The 23,647-nt window shown below is 41.3% G+C and overlaps 3 protein-coding genes across 9 annotated transcripts in view; 1 reads left to right on the forward strand and 2 right to left on the reverse strand.

Annotated features, from left to right (window-relative positions):
* The window catches only part of zbtb47b (zinc finger and BTB domain containing 47b), a 27,913-nt gene extending 21,118 nt beyond the window's left edge, over window positions 1-6,795 (forward strand). Inside the window, exon 6 of the mRNA XM_037079724.1 lies at window positions 3-6,795. Coding sequence (XP_036935619.1) covers window positions 3-448 — 446 coding nt within the window. The 3' untranslated portion in view covers window positions 449-6,795. The remainder of the gene's footprint in view (window positions 1-2) is intronic.
* klhl40b (kelch-like family member 40b) lies at window positions 5,761-11,461 on the reverse strand. The gene is made up of 6 exons (XM_037079725.1): window positions 9,760-11,461; window positions 8,719-8,879; window positions 8,519-8,626; window positions 8,239-8,424; window positions 7,443-7,592; window positions 5,761-7,338 (listed from the first exon to the last, which is right to left on the reverse strand). The coding sequence occupies exons 1-6, from the start codon at window positions 10,891-10,893 to the stop codon at window positions 7,227-7,229; spliced, it is 1,851 nt and encodes a 616-aa protein (XP_036935620.1). The 5' UTR covers window positions 10,894-11,461; the 3' UTR covers window positions 5,761-7,226.
* An 862-nt stretch (window positions 11,462-12,323) lies between these two features.
* Window positions 12,324-23,576, reverse strand: hhatlb (hedgehog acyltransferase like, b). Of its 7 annotated transcripts, none has more exons than XM_037079752.1 (12): window positions 22,275-23,576; window positions 19,107-19,244; window positions 17,925-17,992; window positions 17,724-17,837; window positions 16,405-16,599; window positions 16,102-16,311; window positions 14,942-15,113; window positions 14,662-14,806; window positions 14,542-14,577; window positions 14,256-14,457; window positions 13,530-13,671; window positions 12,324-13,444 (listed from the first exon to the last, which is right to left on the reverse strand). In XM_037079752.1, the coding sequence occupies exons 1-12, from the start codon at window positions 22,279-22,281 to the stop codon at window positions 13,236-13,238; spliced, it is 1,638 nt and encodes a 545-aa protein (XP_036935647.1). In that variant the 5' UTR covers window positions 22,282-23,576; the 3' UTR covers window positions 12,324-13,235. The 7 variants fall into 7 exon arrangements, with proteins under 7 accessions (XP_036935647.1, XP_036935644.1, XP_036935650.1 ...); XM_037079749.1 differs by lacking the exon at window positions 22,275-23,576 and adding an exon at window positions 22,132-22,264; XM_037079755.1 differs by lacking the exon at window positions 22,275-23,576 and adding an exon at window positions 22,122-22,262.
* Window positions 23,577-23,647: the final 71 nt, after the last annotated feature.

A 23,647-nucleotide genomic window follows, 5' to 3' on the forward strand; every position in this document is an offset into this window, starting at 1 on the left:
AGGAGAGAAGCCGTACATCTGTGAGATCTGTGGGAAGAGCTTCACGAGCCGGCCCAACATGAAGCGTCACCGCCGCACCCACACCGGGGAGAAGCCCTACCCCTGCGAGGTGTGTGGCCAGCGCTTCCGCTTCTCCAACATGCTCAAGGCCCATAGGGAGAAGTGCTTCCGCGTCAGCAACCCCATGGTCGCTGACGGCAACAACCCCCTCGGCCTCGACCAGCCTCTGGCGTCGCCCACCGTAGACTCTTCCAGTCAGGTGCAGCTAGGGGCAGCGCTCCCCGCCACGTCTGTGACCACACCCACTGCTGCCTCTAGCCCACACCCTCTCCATGGAACCCAGCTGTCCCTCCCCCTGCTGCACTCCATGGGGGGGCTGCCTCCCACCCCTCATTTACCCCCACCGCCTCCCCTGTTCTCTGCCGGTAGGATGAACTCCAACAACTAACAAATCTCTGTAGCATCAAAAGCACTTTTGTTACTCTTTGTTTTGTTTTTCTTAGAGTTCTTAAGAGGACTCCTGCAGCGGTAGAGTGATGCTCCTCAGTGACATTTACACTGAGGTGGGAAACACAGACTGAAGGCTACATGGAGGCCTCCTGAAAAACAAAAAAAAACAGATACACACACCTACCACAATAAGAAATAGTTATTTTTTACTCTGTTAAACACAATAGATAACCTCAGAGAATAGTAGGACATGTTCTCACTACGCTTCTCCTCATAAATCTCACAACTCTGTTCTAATTTCATTTGGGATTTTCCACTACCACACACACCTCTCCAGAGCCTTGCACAATGCATTGATTGTAGCATCTTTTACATAGTGGGAGGAAGAAGAGTTTCCCCTGATCTTCCCTCACGCGTAGGTCATCAGAGTGAGAACCACAGTCTGATGAGGAAAAAAAAAAGTTTTATTTTTGGTCGTTCTCCGCCAAGATGTAGCGAAGTGGTTCTGGTTCTGACCCAGCAATAACCAAATGCTGATTTGTCTCTGAGCATATACATGTATATGGCGTTGCCAATAACCAAATCCTGTTAGCTCACCCGCTATAGATAGAAGATGTTATACAGCATTTATAATCGATCCTGCACCTTACATTTAACTCTAGTGATATTTAAAAATGTACTCCTAATTGTCTTCATTTTATAATTGTGGTAGTGTGTAATTCGTGGCACGTTACGTCAATCTGTTGGGACGTGAGAGGAGTTGTGACGCGCGGAGAGTCGGCAGTGCAATGCAGTGTGTGGTGTTTGTGTGTGTGTGTGCGTGAGAGAGAGAGAAAGAGGGATGTGAAGCAGGGACCGGAGACGAGGATCTTCCGATCAAAGTAAGCTAATCAACGCTTGAGCTTCCCCGAGTCAGGAGATGGAGTAATTTGCTGACTCTCATCTGTTGCTTACATTAAGCAAGTGCTCTCCTCTCCTGTAGATCTGGCTTCGAGACGATATCGCACTTTTCTGTGACTTGTTAGTTAAAACCTAATGTACTCAGACCTACATTATAATTGTGGGTTTAAAATCTAATGTTAATGTTAACTTGCAGCTCATTTTTCCCAACTAAACCCCCTGATCTATGTAATTAGTTACCAACAGTGTAGGGATGTAATAATATTCACAAAAATACCTGCTTCTGTAGCTCATTAAATGTGCACATTTCATCATGACGTATATTGTGAAATGATAAACATTATATTCCAATGCCTAAATCTCTCCAAGAGCACTGACGGTGATTACTTTTGGCACAACAGAGCGCATCACTAAAAGGGCTCCGTATGATTACATCACCAGTCAGCACATGCAGTATTTAATACGGCTCAAAAATGTGTGGCTTTATGTGTGCACTTTTGACAATTGTTTGTCATAAACCTACTGGAGTAGAATTAAAAGAATATAATCAAATATTTGTCAGTAAAAAGTTCTACTCTTAAAGGAGTGTATCTGGACAGTTTGGGAAATATACTTTATTTGCTTTCTTGTCAAGAGTTGGGCAAGAAGATTGATTCCACTATTGTTCACAAAGTCAAATATAATCTAGCTACTATGCCTAGCAGCTGGTTAGCTCACGTAGCTTAGCACAAAGGCTGGAAACAGGGAAACTGTTTGCTTGACTCTGTCTAAATGTAAAAAGAAAAATCATATACAAGAGTAAAGGCATCAATTTTTGGTTTTACGTGGATTTTTGCTTGTTATGTCCCCATGTTTCTATTATGTATGCTAAGCTAAGCTAAGCTAAAGTAAGTTAAGATAATTGTCTGCTTGCCATAAATCTTCTCAACTAATTCTATGCACAAAAGCCAAAGAGTGTACTTCCCAAACTGTGGAAATCGTCCTTTTTAAATCTGACATTTCAATCAAAGAATTATCCAAAAAGAGTCTCTGTGCACTATCGATGCACTCCCGCTCACTTTATCTATAGATAGCCTACTTGTAGTGTAGCATTAATCTGTAAATATTGTTAAGACGTGTTTCTTCCTTGTGATTAATTCCTCATGTTTACATTTGGAGAGTCAGTTGAATGTGCCCCCCACATGTGTCTTGGCTGGTACTACCGAAAGTTGGAATTTGTGGATAAGCTTTTGTAAATGTGATAAGCTGTTTTATTTAAAAGACAAGAATTAAGCACCTTAGTGTTGTCTTATGTCTTAGCTCACCCCAGTAACATGTATTCATTAAAACTGCCATGGTTAAATGGTTAGGGCCACGTCAGATGTTAATTGATAACGGTACTTTGTCTTTTTTTTTCTTTTTTTTCTCTCTATGTGTCTAACACATGTTTTGTACTTTTGATTTGCTGCTTTTGTACAGGGTCCAGTTTGAGACTACCCTTTAAATGAAATGTCTAGAGCTATAAATTGTTGAATACGTTCTGGCTGTGATAAATCCAAAATTAGCCTTACTCGACACTTCAGACTCCAGAGTCAGAAATGAGCTACGATTTAGACATTTTGAGCAGTTTGATGAGGTAACTGCCAACATTTTATACCCATCTAAGGTTTGATCTGGTCATTGGCAGATGGGGCCTGGAGAGAGACTCAGGCAGCCTGTCGACACAAACTTAAGGACTTGTTGCTCTCTTGTGGCATCTTAGAAAACTGCACTCTGACAGCAATCCTACACTAAAGAAAGAGAAAAGCCTACATTCAAAATGTACTCCGCAATTATTTTCCCACTTTGCTGTTTTGAGAAGCACTAGCCCAAGAGACGAGATACTGTGGTTATAGTTTGTATTTTGCGCCTTATACTTGGAGGGATTTGAATGTTTCTGTGTAATGGATGCTGATAGAAGCTGATGGTAAAGGAGGGAGGGATAGTAGTTGACACTACTGATTTATGCACTTTGAATATGATCGCCACACGAGCCCGTAATGGGTATCATTTATGATACAAGGTGAAAAAATAAGAAGCAGAAGAAGAAGAAAAAAAAGTGATTTCCACTTTCTAATCTATACCCAAAGGCGTACATTTTACGTTTTAAATGTACGGTGTGGATATTCATTAATTATTCACAATTAATTATTCACAGAGTCTGTTGTTAGTAAGTTGCAGAAGTGTTTTGCTTTGTTTCCTTGAACAATTCTTCGGCTGTGGTTTGGCATCCTGAGCTGTGAGGAGTCACTGCACCTAAACTGGTGCTTCTGTGATTCAGTCTGCCTGTTTTGCACTGTGCTGATCTCTTAATAAGTACTGTTGGGTGCATACAATACAGCATTATCGTTTTCTACATGGTTTGGTCTCTGATCACTAATCAAGGGAAAAAAGGTTTAGGTTCCTATGGAAGGGTCTTATTATGTTACTGTTATAGACCATGAAGAAATGTAGCGGAAAGTGTCTGTTGCCAAATTGTGTAAAAGAGAAAAGATATTAAATATTGTGAGCACTTTATAGTTCCAGTTCAGCTAGCAGGGTTTGAAGGCTGATGCAGTTGCAATTATTTGCTGATGGCAGGTGTGTGGGTTTTTTTTTTTCGCATGTCTCCATGGCAAACAATTATAGGAAATTGCAAAAATGCAGCCTCTGCCAGAATTGTGTCCTTGGCAGGTGTTCAGTCCTCTGAAACAACATTTTGTTTAGACCAAAGGGATGTCAAAACTGTTTGTCCAGACCCTGCAAAGATAAGTTGCGCTGCATGTACCTGTTTGGAATCAAATATTACCCCAGAATCTGCTCAAGTTACAGGCTTCCAAACCAATGTAGTACATTCAATTGTTCAACCACAGTTTGGAGTGAATGACACTGAGCAGATTATCTAATGTTTTTAAAGGAAAAGAACAGAAAAATAGCTCATGACACAGCTTTTGGACAAGTATAGAGACTGAGATATAGAGAGAGCAGAATTTAATTGTTAATCTGTTGTCTTGGATTATTTAGTGAGCAAGGCTCTCCTCAATCCAGCTGCAAACAAGACAAAACCCATCTGCGACGAAGCAACACTATTTGAACTGTATATTTAACATGAAGGCAGACATTTATGAGCCCTTGCAAATCTTTAAAAAGAACCTAGCAATTTTTTAAGGTTAATTTTTTTCTAACATAACGTTACAAAGTTAAGTGGCAGTATAAAGCTAAGATTCTAGAAAGTGAGAAGGGACATTTTGCACAGTGTTTGGGAGTCCTATATTCTTCAAGGCAAGTAGGCTTTTTGTGTTTCAATTAGCCGAACTCTCCTTTATTAAGGCTAGCAGCCAAAGGCTTGTATTAGATTAGGCAAAGGTGGACCTGCCCTTGTCCTTAAACAAGGGTTTGTCAGTGATTAAGTGGGTGCCCAGACACCACAGTGACTGTGCATCTGCATTGCACCCAAGGAAATGTTTGTCACATAATAAAGCAGTGAGCTTGGCAGTCGCTCATGGGATTGCCAAGTTGGGTCTCTGCTGGGACTTCCAGTTTGGGGTTTAGCTGTTCGAGGCATAAGTGCATATCCAAAAGGATTTAAGTTGTGTGGCCTTCAGCTTTGAGAAGTGTTAGGATATTGGAGCGAAAGCATTGTATGTATGTATGTAAGAATTTAAAGAAATGTGTTGGTCTTCTGAAGCGGAAAAGTCTCTCTTTTAAAAACGGAGGAGCAGTTCTTTGTTTTTGTTTTTTTTATTCACCCATGTCATGGGTGAGAACATATGGCGCCCCAAAACCGACCAAAGGTTATCAGACAAGTCAAAGATAGTCTATAACACAGTACATCAATGAATAATATTGTTACTTAAATTATTAAAATGGAGTCTAAAATTTAGGGTTCGTCAATTAGTCGAAAGAAGATTTGCTGATCGACAGCTAACCTCCAATCAGTTGGTAAAGAAGCTAGGCTAATTCTTTTTAGCGTCATTATTTTGAGAAAAAAAGACATTTAATCGCCAACATCTTCAAAATGTAAATCACTACACATTAATAATATCTAACGCTTACTTGGATTGTGGTAGATCATGAAGCCAAAAGACATGCACTTGAAGATGATGTTATTATCTAAAGCATATTAGCTTTGTTTTGTTTGTTTTTTATTGGCTTGCTAACTTTAGCCAGCTTGGCTACCCTCTTTGTATGTATGATTAACATATCCTCTAAATGCTGGTTTAGTAGATTTAGCTTAACCTAGCTAGCTGACTAGGCTGGTGCCCAGTGTGTTTAGCCACCAGTACTGCCAGTTAAGCTAGCTGGCCACATAGTCCTCTAAGTCTTAGAATTGGAAAATGTGGTGAGGAAAACGGAAAACAGATTGGATGGATTTTATCAACATACTGTTGGTAAAGGAAAGTAGAGGAATATTGCTTTTTTACCAACTTATTTGAGGATTAAGATCTCCATTCCAGACTACAGTAAATGATACTGTACATTAACTTTAAAGATGCAATATGTAATAATTTTGAAAACATGAAACATAATCAAAATAACCAATAAACTGTGAAAGAAAAACAGTTAAACATTATAATGTCTATGTAGGCTATCTAGTTGATACTGAAGCTAGCATGCTAACCAGCTTGCCCCGGCCTGTCCTGGTGCAAAGCTCCTGTGCTCTGAGCTGCTAGCTGCACGGTTATCTGAGCTAACTAGCTAATGGCAGCTACGACTGGCAGAAGTTAGCATTTACTCTGGTGATATATTGCCTCTCATTTGTTTTGAGTGTGAATACAACAGGTGGATAGTTTTTACATATTGCACCTTTAGATTAATCTATTCACCTGTATTTTTCTTTTTGGCTTATCTGATAATCTTTTACTACATTCAGTTTCTGGGCTCTATAAAATCTGGAACATACAATTGGAAAAACAAATATTGTTGGTTATTTTGCATGTGAAAGTTTAGTTAGCTATAATAATAATAATAATAATAATAATAATAATAATAATAATAATAATAATAATAATAATAATACATTTGTTTTAGGCTGACTCTCCCCTTTTTTGGGCAAAGATATGCTGTATGTGATAATAACAGTAGGCACAAATGCCATAGTCAATTCAAAGATGTATTATCCACAGACCCTCGTCATTTCCCATACTTACTCATACTGCAGTTGTGTTAAAGAAATCATAATGTGTACTGTTCTTTGCTGATTCTATACTTTATCATGTAAACACTATGTCTTAGTTAACTCTGGTGTACAAAGACCATGTGTAGGCAGTAGTTGTCAAGTTCAGCTATATTAAAATACTAAAAACCGTACACGGACGATAGTGTCTAGAGGTGCTAATAACATTAGACTGTATTTTCTGTCTTTTATTGTATTATTGACTAGTGTTTACTGTCTGTAACACAGCAGAGCGTAATGAAACCATTTCAATATTAAACAATATAGATATATTATTGCAAATGGAGATGTGTGATGTGTTTTTGTCCCTGCAATGAGAAACTGAAGTTGTTTTTACTTGTATCATGATCTAGTCATGCTCTCTAAAGCCGCCTCCCTACATTATGACCTTACTGCCATCTGTTGCGAGATGCACAACCTCTTGTCAACACGGTTTCAATGATTATGGATCAGGGCGGATTTGGGTGGTCAGTATGTTTTATTCTATATAGTGCAAAAATGTTAACAGGCTACAGATTGTTCACACTTTTTTTCCGGAAAAAAATAACGGTAATACACGTATACAAAAATTTACTCAGTCAAAAAAATGTCTGTGATGTTAAGCCAGAATTACAAATTGGAGATAAACTGTAAAATAAAACAAACACCAAACACATTGAATTGATTCTTGTAGTCTCTCATCAAGCACTGGGTGGAGCGGGCTTTACATCTTGGTGAGCCGCAGGGTGTTGAGGCGGACCCCCAGGATGGTGGCCCCCGACGCGTACTGGATCTCTCTGAGGATCCCATACCACTTATGCTCTTTTTCGTCAAACCTTTGGTCATCAGAAAGGTAAAACTCAGACACACACTGAAAATGATTTGATTTTGGTGTTTTTCCATATGTTTATTTCATATGTACTATTTTATCATGACCCACCTCCAGATGTCGTTCATCTCTCTGGGAACAATCTCGTCGCTGTCCTCCAAAGGCATCATGGCAAATCCTCCTACAGCGTACAGCAAGCCAGCTAAAGACACCAGGTTCAGAGAGCTGCGCTCCTGTGGAAACTCTGTGTGATCTGACCACCTGGAAAACGTGAACACAGAAGTACAGATCAAGAAGTGAAATACACTTTCACCTGCTCATTTTCAGGTTCAAACTTTTACTGTGGGTGTCTTGAAAATGTTTACATGCTTCATGTTAAATAAACACAATAAACAATTTTCATTGTACTGTCCATTGCTGCAGCACCTCTATTCGCCCTCTGTCTGAACTCCTGTCTCTTTAAGACCTCACTGCCAAAAAGGTCGGTTTGCTCTGATTGGTCAGCTCTCACAGGCCTGAGCAGGCACCGCCCCCTATATTTCTGCATCAGTTTTGATGCTGTTTTGACCACCATCTGGGGGGGTGTTGACCTACTTTGTAATCAAAAAAAGAAATGGATATTTCCCTTTCTACAAAATGGGACCTATTAAAATTATGTTATTAATTTGAAAATGTGGAGAACAACAACTGAGCGTCTGCAGCTCATTGAATGAGATTGGGGAAAATTCAATAAAATTAAACCATACAGTATCTCCTCTGCACACAAATCAGTAAAATAAATCACATTTGTAATTGTAATATGTGGGTCTCCTGGTGACTTCACGCCCCAAGCATCCACTCAGTCTGCACATGCCTCGGGCCATCAGCTACTTATGACAACAGCATCCACTGACTTCAAAGAACTCACTTGTTGGATGCGATGTCATACACCTCAACGGTGTTCGTCAGCCCGGTGTTGGTGACTCCCGCCGCCACGTATATTTTGCCCTTATGCACGGTGGCGCCACATAAAGATCGTGCAGTCTTCATGGGTGCGAGCTCCTTCCACTCGAATCTCTTGGCGTCATAAGCGCACATCTGCCTCAGACAGCTCCTTTTTTACAAGAGAAAACATAGTGCTTGGTTCCTTTTTATATTATGCGTGATTCAATATGTATATCAATATTTTCATCCCAATGAATGCTCACTTGCTGTCTCCCTTTCCTCCAATCACATAAACAACATCATTATGGGATACTGTTGCATGTCCATAGACAGGATAGGGAATTGGGTCCGATTCGCCCCATTTGAAAGATCTGTAAACAGCCACATGAAAGGTTTCAGTTAATTAGGATTCAGCCATCAGCAATCCATTCAGTCACGAACATGAACTTTAACGTGTACTCACTGTCTGTCGTAGACCAGGACAGAGTCCAGCATGGGCTCCTGCTCCTTCAGCTCCCTCCCTCCCAACACGAAGATGGAGTTCTCGGCCTCGGCCAGCCCGAACAGGAAGCGAGGAGACGGGACAGGAGGCATCCCCAGCCAATCAGCGCTGACCGGGTCATACTGAGGTCACAGGAGATTTGCCGAAAAAAGGTTATGTTTACACCACCTGAGGTATACACACTGTAGCACACGCAGGCCAACACAAACATAACATCCAGGGAGCTGAGCTTGATGTATTGATCTTCTGGCGGTGTGGTCACTTCGGGTCTGTCTGATCGTGCTTCGGATACGGCTGATTCAGTTTCAGCAAAGTGTTTTAGAGTTACATACACTGCCCCCTTAGAAACCTGTAGCTGTGGTTTGACAGTGAGAGAGACCCCCTTTGTGTAGAATAGCAATGAGACATCTGACACGTCCACTTACTTTCAGAATCCCCAAACTTATTTCCAGGTTCACACGACAATATTGGAGATTTTCAGTGTGGTCTGAGACATTTTGACCCTGTTATATATTCATATATACATGTATTTGGTCTCACCTTGTTCCATGCCCCTCACTGAAGCTGCAGTGCACACTGAGTGAATTATTCAAACCCTGAACACAAAATATTCGAGATGCCGTGTGCATTAGTTTGTCCATTTCCTCCCAGAACTCCAATGTCGAGTAAAGTTTTGTTTCTACCAACTAAACTCGGCAGTGTCAATCAAGCAATCCACCAGAGCAACAGTGGATGAGATTTTACACAAATAATGAGCATCTTTTACCAGTAGAGGCATCACATTTTAGTTTTAAGTAATATAGGTACGATATTGATGTTAGGTGGCAGTAATGCACCTTAGCACTGGTTACCACCCTCCAAAAATCAGACTTAACACTTTCTTAATCCTTGGCAGAAGTAACGCAGGACTTCAAGGAATTACAGTATCTAAGTAAAGAGCTGAGATCAGTTAAAGTTATTGCAATTTGTCATACTCTATCAAAACATCATAGCCTTCCCTACCTGTAGGAAATAAGAGCACAGTGGATCTTCTTTGTTCTGCTCATCAAGGAATAACCCTCCGGCCACAAAGATCTGGTTCTCCCTGGTGACCAGACTGGTGTGGTTCTTGGGAACCTGCGTGGAAAGTGTTGCTACGAAGCAGTCGTTCCCCGTCGGATCGTAAGCCACGGCCCCTGTGTCGTTCACCATCAGTATTAAGTTCCTGACAAACATGCCAAATCGCAGGTTGTCATTCAGGATTCCTGGGAGGAGGGCTTCTTCCTCCTCATTATCCTCGTTCTCTCTGTCTCCATCCTTCTCTGCTCCACCCTCCTCCTTCTTGCTTCTGGTTGTCTTGACCTCCGGCATTTTCCCGGCGTGAGCATCCCTGACCAGCTGGATTTTCTGCAGCAAGTCTGGATTTGACGAGATCAGTTTGTGTTTCTCCACTTTCTCCTTCAGGTAATCCTCGTTTACCAGACGCAAACGGATGCAGTCGAGTAAATCCGGCAGCTCTTTCTCTCTGTTCTCTGCGTCCCGGGACACCCAGCTCATCAGAGTCTCGAACACCGCCTCCTCCGTCTCCACGTTCAGATTGTCGTTTGTTAAAATGGCCGCCAACTCACTGGGCTGCAGCTGGAGGAAGTCCTCATCTCTGGAGATGAGCTGGAAGCGCTCGCAGGCATAGTTTCGAGCAGAGACAGCCAACCTGGGACAGTCCAGCATCAGGCCGAGTCTGAAGATAGCCAGGCAGTTGCTGAGGCTCAGGCGCTTTTGTAGGAAAGACACACAAACAGTGAAAATCGAGGGGATCTGATACACATTAGCCACTGCAAAGATATCCTGGACATTCTGTTCCGTCACATTGATTTTGGAGGTGTAGAGGTACTTGAGGATCAGTCCCATGACACCCGGCTCCACATCCTCCAAGACGACCTCTTTCTTTTTGCTCTCGTCCAAGTCAGACAGAAAGATGGCACGGAAGTACGAGCTGCAGGCGCACAGGACCAGCCGGTGGCAGGGGAACTCCTTGTCTTTGATCTTCAAGACGCAGTCTACCAGCTTGTCATTCTCCAGCAGGTCGTACAGGCCGTCCTGCAGCAGCGTCTGCTGGTACACCCTGGGTTCGTCCATGGGATTTATCGGTGCAGCCATCGTTCCTGGCAGGGGGGAGTTTGAAGAGCCTTTCAGGGGCTTCAAATCAAACAAAAGAGGATCTTCTTTTTAGTTAAGTAGTTCTAGTTTCCAGCCTGGAATGGGGATTCAGAGGCACAGTCAGTCTGCTGTCAGCCCACACCAGCTGAACCCCAGGACGGCCCTCTTCCTCAGCTGTCCTGACCCTTCAACTGAGCTCCAACTGGCAGGTTATTTATAGTGTGGGTGCTCGGTGTGGAGCTATGGGCTTCATTCTGGAACACGAAATGCAATATCCACGCTTCAAACCCAACCCTGCCCACTCCCCAGGAGCGTCCACCCACTCACAGACAGCTGACACTTTGCTTCATGGGAAATATGTCCGTCCTGAGTCATGGGGGGGTTCTGGATTAGATAGTGTAAGAGGAGGCTGCCCCCTGGGGGCTCTGTGACTGAGTCATTATAGCACCGGTGTGAATACCTGCTTTTACATGATATTCACACATCATATTATTATTGTTGTTAACACACACAACCTCAGTACAGAATGTTTTCTTCCTACATACACACCACCTGTTTTGATAATTCTCTTCAACAGGCACAATTCTTTTTCAGCAGTTTGATTAAATTGCATATTTCAAATAGTAAAAATAGTGAAAGGACTGTAAGCACAGCTGTTTGGAGTGAAACAAAGTTGTTTTTAGTGACGTACCACCAGACTCAGTGACATTAGAAACAACTATGATGACTATAGAAAAATGTCTCATTCCTTTTGTGTGATAGACCTTTATTGTTTGCCAAAAACACATGGGGGAGAGACATGTTTGAACTGAAGTTTGTTTAGTTTATTTTGTAAATCCCACCTTCACTCCTGCTGCTTTAAATATTTATCAGCACACCGGATATATACTCATCCGCAGCTTAAAATAATTCCCTACAAAAATGCAGCTCACTTCTTTTTTTTCTTAATGCCTCAAAGCAAGACTATTCGAGGAAATTCATTACAATGTTTTATAGGTATGCTTTTTATAACACATGTTCATACAAGAGGTTTGACAAAGCACAGTTTTTGGTTTTTGTTTTTTCCCATCAATGTATGTTTGTTTAATTTGTTAAGTTTAGATCTGATGCACACATTTACTGTCAGTGGTGTATTTGTGGATGGCTACATATTAAGGTGTATGACACATGGATGAAACAACATAGACAGACAGAGTTGGAAAGCATTGAGAAACTAAAACATTGCTGATTTTGGTGTTTTCATGATATTTGCTGCCATATCCCTTAAAAAAATGTTTCCTATGGTCCTTTGAAATCCTTGAAATTTGCTAACGGTTTTTTTTTTTTTTTTTTTTTTTAATGGACTGCTGGAAAAACAAGGTTTTCAGGCAGGGGCTAGCTGGTTAGCATGCTAGATTAACTTAGGTATAGATCTCTGCAACAGAGCTGGAGACATAACATCAAAACTGTTACATCTTCATACTGTTGACAGTTTGTTACTTTTTGAATGTTTCAAACAAAAATGTCTACATATTGAACCTTTTAACATTTAACTTTATCAAGGTCTCAAACTGCCATGCTAGCTCCGTAAATTTGAGGAAAATTGAGCATGGAAGGCCCTTGAATTCGATGTTTCAGAAGCTGTGGGAGTATTATTCAAATGCATAAATAGTTACATATGGACTATCTATCAGTGGAGGAGGCATGGCAGCAATAGTGTCACATAAAACACGCTATCATTACATTTATGAAGCCTTAAAAGCCTGTTTCAGTAGACCTGTGTGGGGCTCTCTGAGGGAGGATAAATACACTAATGTGCTTCATAGACATTCAGCTGTCAGACTGTTTCTATCACCCTGTTCAGGCCCAGGTAGTGATTCACCACAGGTGTGACCAGGGCTGTTCCACTGGTCACCACCTAAAAGAGTTTCCACTGTGGACGCATCACACTGAAATTCAGCTGCCGCCTGCTGCTGTAACGTGACAGAAATATCTCCCAGGCCTAATGACAGGACTCATCACTGACTCATGGACTGTAAAAAGAACCCTTCATCACATTCAGCTCCAACAGAGAGGACAACTTTACGCTTTGAACAAATCTTTGCAGTTTATTTTCTGCATCCATGACAAAGGTTTCAGAAGTTTTGACATTCCTACAGTGTTATTGCACAGAATACTTTCAGTGGCTACTGGACAGTACTCAGGTGTACTGTACATTATTAGAGTTAACTAATCTCTGTTTTAGGTATAAATACATTGTATGACTGTTACTAACCTATTTACAGTTAATGCTGCATTCAAGTCATGTTATAAAATCTGGACACTGTTGGCTTCATACATTCTTCACTATAAGCATCAAATATCTATTCTGCTTTTTCCTTGCTGGGGTCGACGACTGGTTGGGCAGCAGCAGCCGGTGCAGCAGCGCCGGCTGAGCTGGCGGCGGTTGGAGGTGGAGCAGGAGGAAGAGGGTCGGGATCATCGATGAGCGCCTGCCTCCTCTCTCGCTCCTTGATCACTTGAATGAGGCAGTAGGTCACAAACATGACGATGATGGTGGTTATGGGGAAGCCTGGGAAGGTACAGAATAGTTGATTGTTTAAATTTTTGACAAACTCTTGAAAACAATCTTTAAATGGATGAAAACAGTAAATCACCCTTGAGAAGCAGCCGTTTGGCGACCAGTTTGGCAAAGTCCAAGCTGTTCAGAGCCAGGATGTTGTACAACACGATGCACCAGAAGTTGAAGGCGTTAAAGATGCCTCTGATCCTGCGGGATGTTGCTTCTGACATCGCCATCTGTGAGTGGTATATTATTGTTACACGTAAAGCATTTTGTGAAAAATGTAAAGGCAATCTCTGGAAGCAGTAAGGGGGGCAAAAAGGATTTATTTTTTTTTTTTTTCTTTTTGTGGTGAGCCAAGTGTGGAGTGGTGGATAAAATGGGTTTTGCCAGGATAATCTTTCTAAGGTCCTTATATTACTTATTGTTTGTGAAAACACATTATTGCTTTTCATGTGCAAAACTTTTCACTCATTTTCACACATGGAGAGAAAAAGAAAATCTCCCGAACATTTTTTTCCCCAATTGGCTTCATGCAAGAAAAAAATGTTTCTCCTGGGGGAAAAAAAAAAAAAAAAGTTTTCATACATAAAAAATTATAAAAATCAAGATTGTTTTCATTGATGAAAAAACACATTTAGTAAATGTGAGAGATTAGTCTGAAAAAACTGAATAAATAAATTTCATCAATTCTGAAGTCATTAACACAGAAGAGAAAATGTTTTCAGATGAGACAGAAAATGGATCACCAGAAGAAAATAAAACAAATGTCCTCACTTTCCCCCTCAAGGCTTCCGTAGGAAACCTCCTCTTAACAAACCTCAAAAGAAGAAAACGGCTCCATGGAGAAGAACTTGGCCGTCCACAGCTCGAAGTTGAGGCCGAAACAGTTAAAGAAGGCCCAGACGAGCACGACCTCGCAGGGTCCCAGCCAGAGGATGGTGACGCCGAAGGTGCACAGCGTTGCCACCAGCTCCTCCACCACATTTTCATGTTTTCCACCCAGGTAATCATACACGTACCTGCACATAACAGGGAGGCATCAGATGTCTAAATGTGTCAGGATTAATAAGACTTCAGTTTACTGTTCTCTCTGAGACACTCACTTGCACAGCCACTCGTTGATCCCTCTGTCAAAATAACTAAAAAGGAGAAAAAACAAGAAGAGGGTGAGTTGGACACATTTGTACACTGAGTATAAAAGAGCCAACCATGTTCGGACTCACGTTTCAGAAAACACGTAGAGCATGGTGATGCATTTTGGGGGCTTGGGAGGATCCAGGTGATCCAGTCTGGACACTGTGTTGATGACTCCAAACATGACAGCTGCTTTGACCCAGTCATACACCAGGTTGAAGTAAGCCAGGCCCACTGGAAACAAAGCAGTCAGTGTATTGTCATTTTAATAATTACAACATAATGTTTCCCTGTTAATTAATCTGATTAACACGCAACAACAATAAAAAAAACAACACTACGGTACGTATTCAGGGAGGTGGCACAGACCTAGAGCCCAGTCTGAGAGGTGCTTCAGCAGCTTCATGTCGTTGGGGATGGTGAGGATGTACATGAAGTGGAAGAGGACGTCCACTCCGAGGATGACTCCCAGGTAAATGACACCCTGCACACTGATGTTCCACATCTCCCGCTCCTTCCTGGTCAGGTCCGACTTGTTGGCCTGCAGGGGGCAGCAGACACACTTCGTTCATACAAGAGCCTCCTCGTTCCTCTGCTGCAGCTCACAAAGAGCAGGCTGAGATAGTTGTCGATGAAGAGAGCACACAGCAGTGGGCATTTTTTAAAAAAAATTTCCATCAATATCTTACAAATTCTGTCCCTAATGTAACTAAGTACACTAACTCAAGCACTGTACGGTATATTTCTTTCCATGCCAGTTTACACTACACAACAATTCAGATGGACATAGTAAACGAAAGTCATACTTGAGTAAAAATAAAGATATCATGGTGAAATATTACTGTGGTAAAAGTGAAAGTCACCAATATGAACTGTACTTTAGTAGAAGTCTGATATTAAATGTACTTAAGTATCGAAAGTACAAGTAAAAGTACACATATTTTTATATATATATACTGTAAACTACCGGTCAGTCTATTGATTCAGCATGCAATCTGCAAAGTTACAAGTAACTAATGTCAATTAAAATAAATGCAGTGGAGTAAGAAGAACAATAGTAGAAATATAAATAAACAGAAAATGTCATTTACTTTAATAAATGTAATGTATTTTTTATCATTTTGAAGCGTGTACTGTTGGTTGGACAAAACAACCATGATGTCACTTTTGGCACTTTGTAATTGTAACATCATTTCTTACTATTTAAGGATTTCTACAGACTAAATAATCGATTCATCAAGAAAATCATCAGCAGATTAATCCTCAATGAAAATAATTATTAGTTACACTCATATACAAAGTACTTCAGTAGTTTTTACCTCTTCAGGGTGGCAGGCTGGGAAACAGAAGCAGGTGACGGTAGATACTGCAGATAATATTTAGTTTTAAGGGGTCACAAACCCTAACCCCAAAAAAGGTTGGGAACCACTGCTCTATGAACAAAACACTGTCTCTTGCATTAAATTAACAAAGTGCAACAGTCCCTGAGCTGCTGGATTAACAGTGAATAAAAACTTAATTTGACTCACTTGAACATAAAACTTATCAAAGGTCATGATGGGCCCGAAATAGAAGAAGGGGAGGTAGAAGTTGTACTTCAGCAGCTCCAGGATGTTGTAGTTTCCATCTTTCCTGTCGCAGTTCTCCAGAGCGAAGCTCATACAGCGCATTATAGTGAAGCCACAGCCTCCATAGAAGAGGATGTGACGCAGCTCGAAGTCCCCCTCCACAAAACCAGCCTGCAGGGACAGTACAGCACGCAGGAGGAATAATGAAGCTCAGTGAACAATCACAGTGAAATTCACAACGTTTCTACCGGGACTTCTGTTCACCTGCCAGGACACGAAGGGCTCACACTTGAACGTGGCGAGGGTGCACAGACCGGTGACGAAGCAAAGCCAGCGTATTTTGACCAAAGAGATGCTGTAGAGGAGGATGCAGTGGGACAGGATGAGGGTGACGTAGGTCCAGCCCATACTGGTCCACACCGCCAGCAGCCCGTACACCAGGTACACCAGAGACCTGTACTGTGGGAGAGGCATGAAGGGTCACCACACGAGCAAGCTTCACCTCAGCAGACTGGAGTATAAATATTGTTGTTTTTATTCCGCTACGTTTATCAGACTGCTGTAGACATCCTTTCTTAAAATAAAAATGAATGTTGAACTTATTTGTGTGATTTATTTCTCTGTGCTTTTTTTTTTTTTAAAAAGAAAAACAATCAACTCTTACAGCAGAGAATGATGTGGAGCTTTTCCTTCATATACAGTTCCTAGTTGTCAGTCAGTACTGTGCTTACTTTTTCATGAGTGTTGGTTACAGTGAACAAAGTTTAATCATTTTAAAATCGCTATATTGTGAAGACGTAATGAAATGTTTAAAAAAGTTATCCTTGACTATGCAACTGCAGTCTTACTGACATTTTTGTAATCTCAACTGAATCTGAGTTGTAATCTGATTCTGTCCAACCTTGAGTTAAAGGATCTGAGTTCTTCTTCCACCACTGCAGGAATGCCACTTTTTGAAACAGATGGTCAACAAAATAAAAGTGTTGGTATTCTCTCAATCACATGATGCAGGTTTAAATTTGTAAATTGTGCATTTGAATTTCTGCACCAAGCTGCGGATTATTACATCTCAGCCAAACTAATTACATTTACACACACCGTTTACACAACGTGACCATGAGACTCTGCTGACACATGACATGTGGTCCGGTGCTGTTAACCAAACCAAACGGACAGAAACGATCGTGCTATAAAAAGAGCTCCACGTCTATTTGTTCTCTCTTCAATTCTTCATCCACAGTCATCCCTCTCTCTCTGACCATCGCTCTCTTCTTCCTTCCACCTGGTCCCATTCGTCATCTGCTGTTCAGTTAATGATATAAAAAGCTACCGTGCAGTGATGTAAAAATAAGTCATGACAAAGAGGATTTTCAAATGTCACCAAGTATTCGCAATAAACACAGCGTGGAGAGAGGCGACCCTGAGTGTTTCTTCCACTTCATTTCACGGCAGCTCAGCGTTTTGTTTTGGTTTTTTTTTTACTCAGATCATTAAACTCGAGGCCTTTCATCACACCCTTTTACTCCGCTCCTCTTCCTGCAGCACTTCAGTCACTTAATCAATGAACCTCTCAGCAGAAGCACCTGTGGAGCGAGCATGGAGCCGATCTTGGCAAACAGCACGTGACCAGTGAGGGCGAACAAGATGTGCTCTCTGAAGGTGGAGAACCACATCATCCACTCGAAATCAGCCGTATCCTGAAGACCAGTGAGCGGAAAATGAAAATTAGAAAAACAAATTATATTAATGAGAAATATCTTTATGAGCTTTGAATGTTTTCTCACCATTTTCCTCCCAAAGTAGTACCATCCCGGCTTGACGCTGGTTTTGAACGTCTTCCTGTTCACATTGGCTGAAAAATAGGAAAACAGGAGAGAAGATGAGAGCAAGAAACAAAATCAGATCCTATCAGGACACATACATTTACATTTTCTGCCTCTTGATATAATTTTTTATTTTCCTTCATCTTGTCCTTGGATGCAGATGTGAGACTTTTGTTACCACTGACAGTGAAACTAAAAGCAGAGCCAACACAGGGCCCTATTTTCTTCTCATTGCTCTGTGGTATTAATACTGACACCTGATCTCCTCCGAGTGGCCGGCATAACTCGGAGTCTTCACCCTCACACAGTGACACTGTCCCTACATGTATACTGCACATTGTTGTGTCTGTTTGTGTCTAAAGTTACGACTCATGCCTCAACATCAGGCTCAGATTTTGAGGAGTTCAGTTCATCTCTGGTTTTGTGTTTGCACTTGCAATTGTGGAAAGTAAGTCATTACAGCGTTTCTAAACGTATAGGATTAAATTTACTTTAACACACAGACAGTCGCTGGAATATTTGGTGAATCTACTCTTGGAAAACAAAACTAGAGTTGCCTACAGTTATCATAATCCAGAAGATGGCTCATTTAAGTCCATTTTATTTGTCTGTAACATGATCTGTGAGCTTGGGAGTGCCCAATGCCACCAATTTTACACATTAAAGTGTGTTTACGGGTGTTGGGGAGCACGACTGCATGAGCAAATAAAATAGTATAAAGCCTTTTGTGGCTCCGGAAGAAGCCGCATGTAATCTGATAAATGACGTCCGGTGATGTCACTCAATGGCTAAGTTAAATTGTGGGTAACCCCCCCCCATGCCATCTCCTCCCTTTGTGCAGACTTTTTCGCTCTTTATACTTCGTCCCCTGACCTCCTCCTGTACTCCTGTCATAACTACCATGGCCACTAGAGGTCAATGATGAACAATAATTGTACATATGACTCATAATAAGTATTTTTTGTGTGTGGGTGTGCAAAATAAACTACAACGGCCATGTTCATTGTAATGTATAACGATTACATAACAAGGCTCAAGTAAAAACAAGCAAAACTTGTTTGACAATAAGAGCAGTACAGGATGTCAACAGATGTATTCAGTGAGTATGTGTGTGTATTTGTGTGTGTGCGTGCTCATACTCACAGCTGGACACCTCAAAGACCCAACTGGCCGACCAGAACATGGCGAGACACAGCACCGTGTTGTAGAAATAGATCTCATATTTGGGAAGAGCGGCTTTGATCCCCATCTCGACACAGCCAGAAGGAGCTCTGAGGGCTCCTGCACACACACAAACACACACCAGTCCGCATTTTATTTGAGCAACTGGAACAGGTTTGTCTTCTGAAGAGAAGCCCCATGGCATTCCCAGCTCATTGGAGCTTTCTTATCTCACCTACAAATAAGAATGCTGATGGTTCAAACAGTGGTGGCCCTCTCCTCACCCTGATCATATCTCACGTTATCAACATACTGCTCAGGCCTGAACCGGCAGCTGGAAGCATTGAAACTAAAAAGGAAAGTGCAACAATGCAACTTGAATGCTCGTACGGGAGACATCTATTCCAACCCTGGCTAAAAATAGACGTCTCAGCTTGTCAATCGTTCTTGATTTAGGTCACCGTCACGTGTGGAGCACTGTACCGACACCCTGACATTTTATTAAAGGTGGAAAGTAACAAAAGATACTCACTTCCTGTGGTATTGTAAGCATTGCACTTTCCTCTCTGTGACACTTTACACTTCGCTACACTTCAGAGGGAGATTAACCACTTTTACTGTACTGTATCTGATGGCTGTAATGAGATAAGGTCATAAATTATGATGCAATTCTTTAAACTGCATGTGAAGTGATTGGACCTTTACTAATGGTCTAAGAAGTCTCCGTAGTTCACATTCTTTACTGGAAGTGTTCAGTTGCATTACTTGAGTAAAAGTTGCAATGCCACGATATGAAAAATAGCCCTTTCGAAGTAAAGGCACAGAAGGATTACTCACAAAGTAAGTATCAAAAGTAAAAGTCGTCATCACCCTTGTCAGTGTTATATTATTGAAGTAGCATGTAAGCACTTTAATGTCATTGTTGGTCATGATTTAACTAATTTTATTTGCGTCACACACTGTTTTGTAGTGTAATCTACTGTCATGATTCGCATTTCATAAAGTGATCGCTGATATTTTGCATATAAATTAAGCTGTAACTGTTGAAAAAAACACTGTGGTAAAAAGCACGCTGGAAAAATGGAAAGACTTACTGAACTGTAGAAGAACTCAAGTACTTCTACAGTACACACTTAAAGAAATGTACTTGTAACTTACTGTAAATGTAACTGTAGACCACTGGCTTGTTCTACCCGGTCGATTATCAGAGTCAACATTCAGCATTTTTCTGATTATTAGTGTTATTTATGTCTAATTTCCAATAAAATATTTTGTGAAAATGCACTACTTTGGCTCCAGTGCATCCCCTCACCACTCGTCACCCAATGGTCCTGCCCACAACACATCTGACTGGTTGCATGTCACAGCCTGAATAATCTAAATCTGCAAAGTAGCTAGAAACTAAATTTACCAAATAAATGTAGTGGAGTGGAGTGCATTAGTGTGTGAGCACCATTTTCATGTAGCTGTTTGCGGTGCAGCTCATTTTCAGCCTAACAATGCATCATGTTTTATAAACTCATCACAGGTTTAAACAGATAAAACTGCGTATATACTTTTTTAAAATAAACATGAAAAGTACAGCATTTCCACTATGAATTGCAGTGTGATAGAAGAATAAAGTTTTGTGAAATGGAAATAGGCTGGTAAAGTTCAAAGATAACTTTATACCAGCCTTAACCTGTAAAACACAGCTTCTGTTATGTAACAAGCTTTTTTCTCCTCTCTTCTACACTGAAGATAAAAATCAGATCCATGTAGGGCAGTGCAAAATCACGTGATTCACTTGTGTCTGTCAAATGATTGTATTAACTTCCCCCCCATCAGTTAAAAAGCGTTATCTTGCTGACTTTCTGGTGATTATCAGCAGAAAGAACAGTGGGCAACAACTGATGACAACAAAGTACAGCTGCCTGCTATATTTAACCAAACCACCGATGTTACTCACTGGTCCCTGTGCATCAAAACAGCTCTGTGTTGAATTGTAATGCAAAAAAAGACATTAAAAAGTTTGCAGGTAGCACAACGTATTACTCAGCTATATCAAAATCCCTGCCTGTTGTCTCCAAAATGTCTGATGCCTGCTGCTGTAAATGCCACACGGTCATGCACTTCACTTTGTCCTCCAGCAGCACCTGTTGTGATACCGACCTTGAACGCAGCAGCTGTGCAGAAAGTTGCTGTAAAAAAAAACTTTTTGACTCACTCAAAAGTGGAAAAAAAAGAAAAAAACTGCAGATTAAAATGTTAGATTACAAAAAACAAAACAAAAAAAAAGTGAGAAAATGTAAACTTTTGCATCTGCTGTGCATGTACAGAGTGCAGGGCGGGCTGCGGGTCCCTCTGACTCCCTGAGAGGGAGCTGCCGCCTGTTAAAGGTGACATGATGTATTTATACTTTGTCCACTGACACAGAGGGGGCGGACACATGAGAGCTGCTAACACACTGTGAGCCTCACAGCATCAGGAGTCACGACTATCTGTGCACGCTTTGACTTACAGCTGCTTCCTACGTAGCAGACGGTTTACTGACACCAACCCACTTCCTGCAGCAGCTCTGAAGCAAGTTTATTACAGCAGTGTGTGTCTTTTTAAAACAAATCACACTCAGCATCAGAGCAAAACAGGATGAAGATTAGATTAACCCTTTAAGCCCCAAGCCAATTTTCTAGGGTTAGGGTTAAAAAGGGGTTTTAAATTAAAGCAACAACATGTAACCACGAGGTGCAATATTAATTTAAAACGTTAAAATGATCAACAGGATAACAGTATTAGTGTTGACGTGTCAAAGACTTGTGTTGCAGAAATATCAACTTAAGTTAGCCGCTAACCAGCTAGCCAAAGGTCAACGGCTAGGGGAGTTAACAAAACCTGGTCACCAGGTGCCTCTAGCTCCCGGTCCAGACCACTAGCTGCATGGCTAACTGAGCTAACTAGCTAACTCTTGATGTTTCCTAACAATCAAATAGCTTTACCTATTGCAAAACTAGTACTTACTGTAGCTCACCTGGCATCACATTTAACAACTCCGTGACAGAAGCCTGAGATTTGTTGCTGCGACAGCGGTGATTTACAGAGTTCCCTAATGAACAAATCGCTTTATTGTTGTAACTGCTGCTAACTATAGCTGCCATTAGCTACTTAGCTCACCTGACATTGCATCTGACAAAATTTATCACACTGGTCAGAGAGGGTGGACCCAAATGCATGAGACAGCAGACAGGAAGTGCAATGGATGGGATTTTATTCTTGAGTATGGCACACAAGCAACAGGCAACCACAACAGCAGGATCAGGGAGACTCAGCAGATGACTCGACAAAGACTGAGCTAAAGACCGGACTTAAATACAAGCTAAACTAACAAGGTGGAGGTGGAGAGAGGAGGAAGAACACAGGTGAGGGGAATGAGTGGAAAATCACACAGAACAGGGAAAAAGCTGATAGGCTGGAAAGGGCTGAAGAGCTAATGAAGGAGATGCAAGACACGTGTGGAGGGACATTCAGGCTGGTGAGGAGCAGAGAAACAGGAGGGAAACAGAACAAAGTACACCACAGAAACCTGAGAATTCACACATATCAGTGCTTTTTAAAGATCTCTGGCTTTTTTATTTTGTTGCTATTTCACATATTTATTTATTTCTTTATTTATTCCCGTGTGAGAATTAGGCAGATTTTGTAACCTTCCAACAGTGTCAGGATTGCTGTGTCCCCTTGATTCCAGACTTTAAGCTAAGCTAAAAGAATGTGTCTTAATTGCAGGCAAGGTTTGAAAGACTAGTAGTCATCTCCATTCAAGCGTCTGTGTTTGTGTGTGCAGCCCTGGAACTCCCTCTTACAGTTACTTAACTTTATCCTAAGTTAGGCTAACTCTTCAAAACTGTATTACTTTCAGACAGTGTCATGCTAGCTGTATCCCCTGGGTTTCAGTCTTCATGCTGAGCTATGCTGACAAAATGTGTTCATTATTTTGTCTTAGCTGTTAGTTTAAACATTAGCTGCCATTTCTATTTGTGTGTGTGCGTGTTTGCAACATAGGAACTAATTGTTACAATTACTCAGCTTTATGTGAAGCTAAGCTAACTGCCTAAGATTTTGTCTATTTATTTTATTTTTTTTTTAAAAAAGGTTTGGCTTTCATTAGTGTCAGTGTGGAATGAATTGTTACAATTGCTTAGCTTTATGCTAAGCTAACTCCCAGCTAGCTTATGTTGACCAGATGCAAATTGAGAGTGGTCTCAATCTTTTCATTTAAGTCTTGGCATCAAAGGAGTCACAAAATGTCAACCTGTCTCTTTAAATAAAACTTTTCCAAAATCTAAAATGTAGCATCCCTCTCACAGACCTGGTGGACAATGGCATAAACTACTGGTATTGGCTCAATGGAAGGATGGGATATTTTCCATATTCCAGGTTGCCAGATCTGTTTTTGGAGGGTCTAAGCCTGTTGCAATTTTGGAGCTGCAGCCAAACGCTCATGCCTCACATTCTACAGTGACCCGTGAAACAACACGCAGTGCCGTCTA

This window comes from Acanthopagrus latus, chromosome 19 (genome assembly GCF_904848185.1).
Source record: "Acanthopagrus latus isolate v.2019 chromosome 19, fAcaLat1.1, whole genome shotgun sequence".
Taxonomy (NCBI): domain Eukaryota; kingdom Metazoa; phylum Chordata; class Actinopteri; order Spariformes; family Sparidae; genus Acanthopagrus; species Acanthopagrus latus.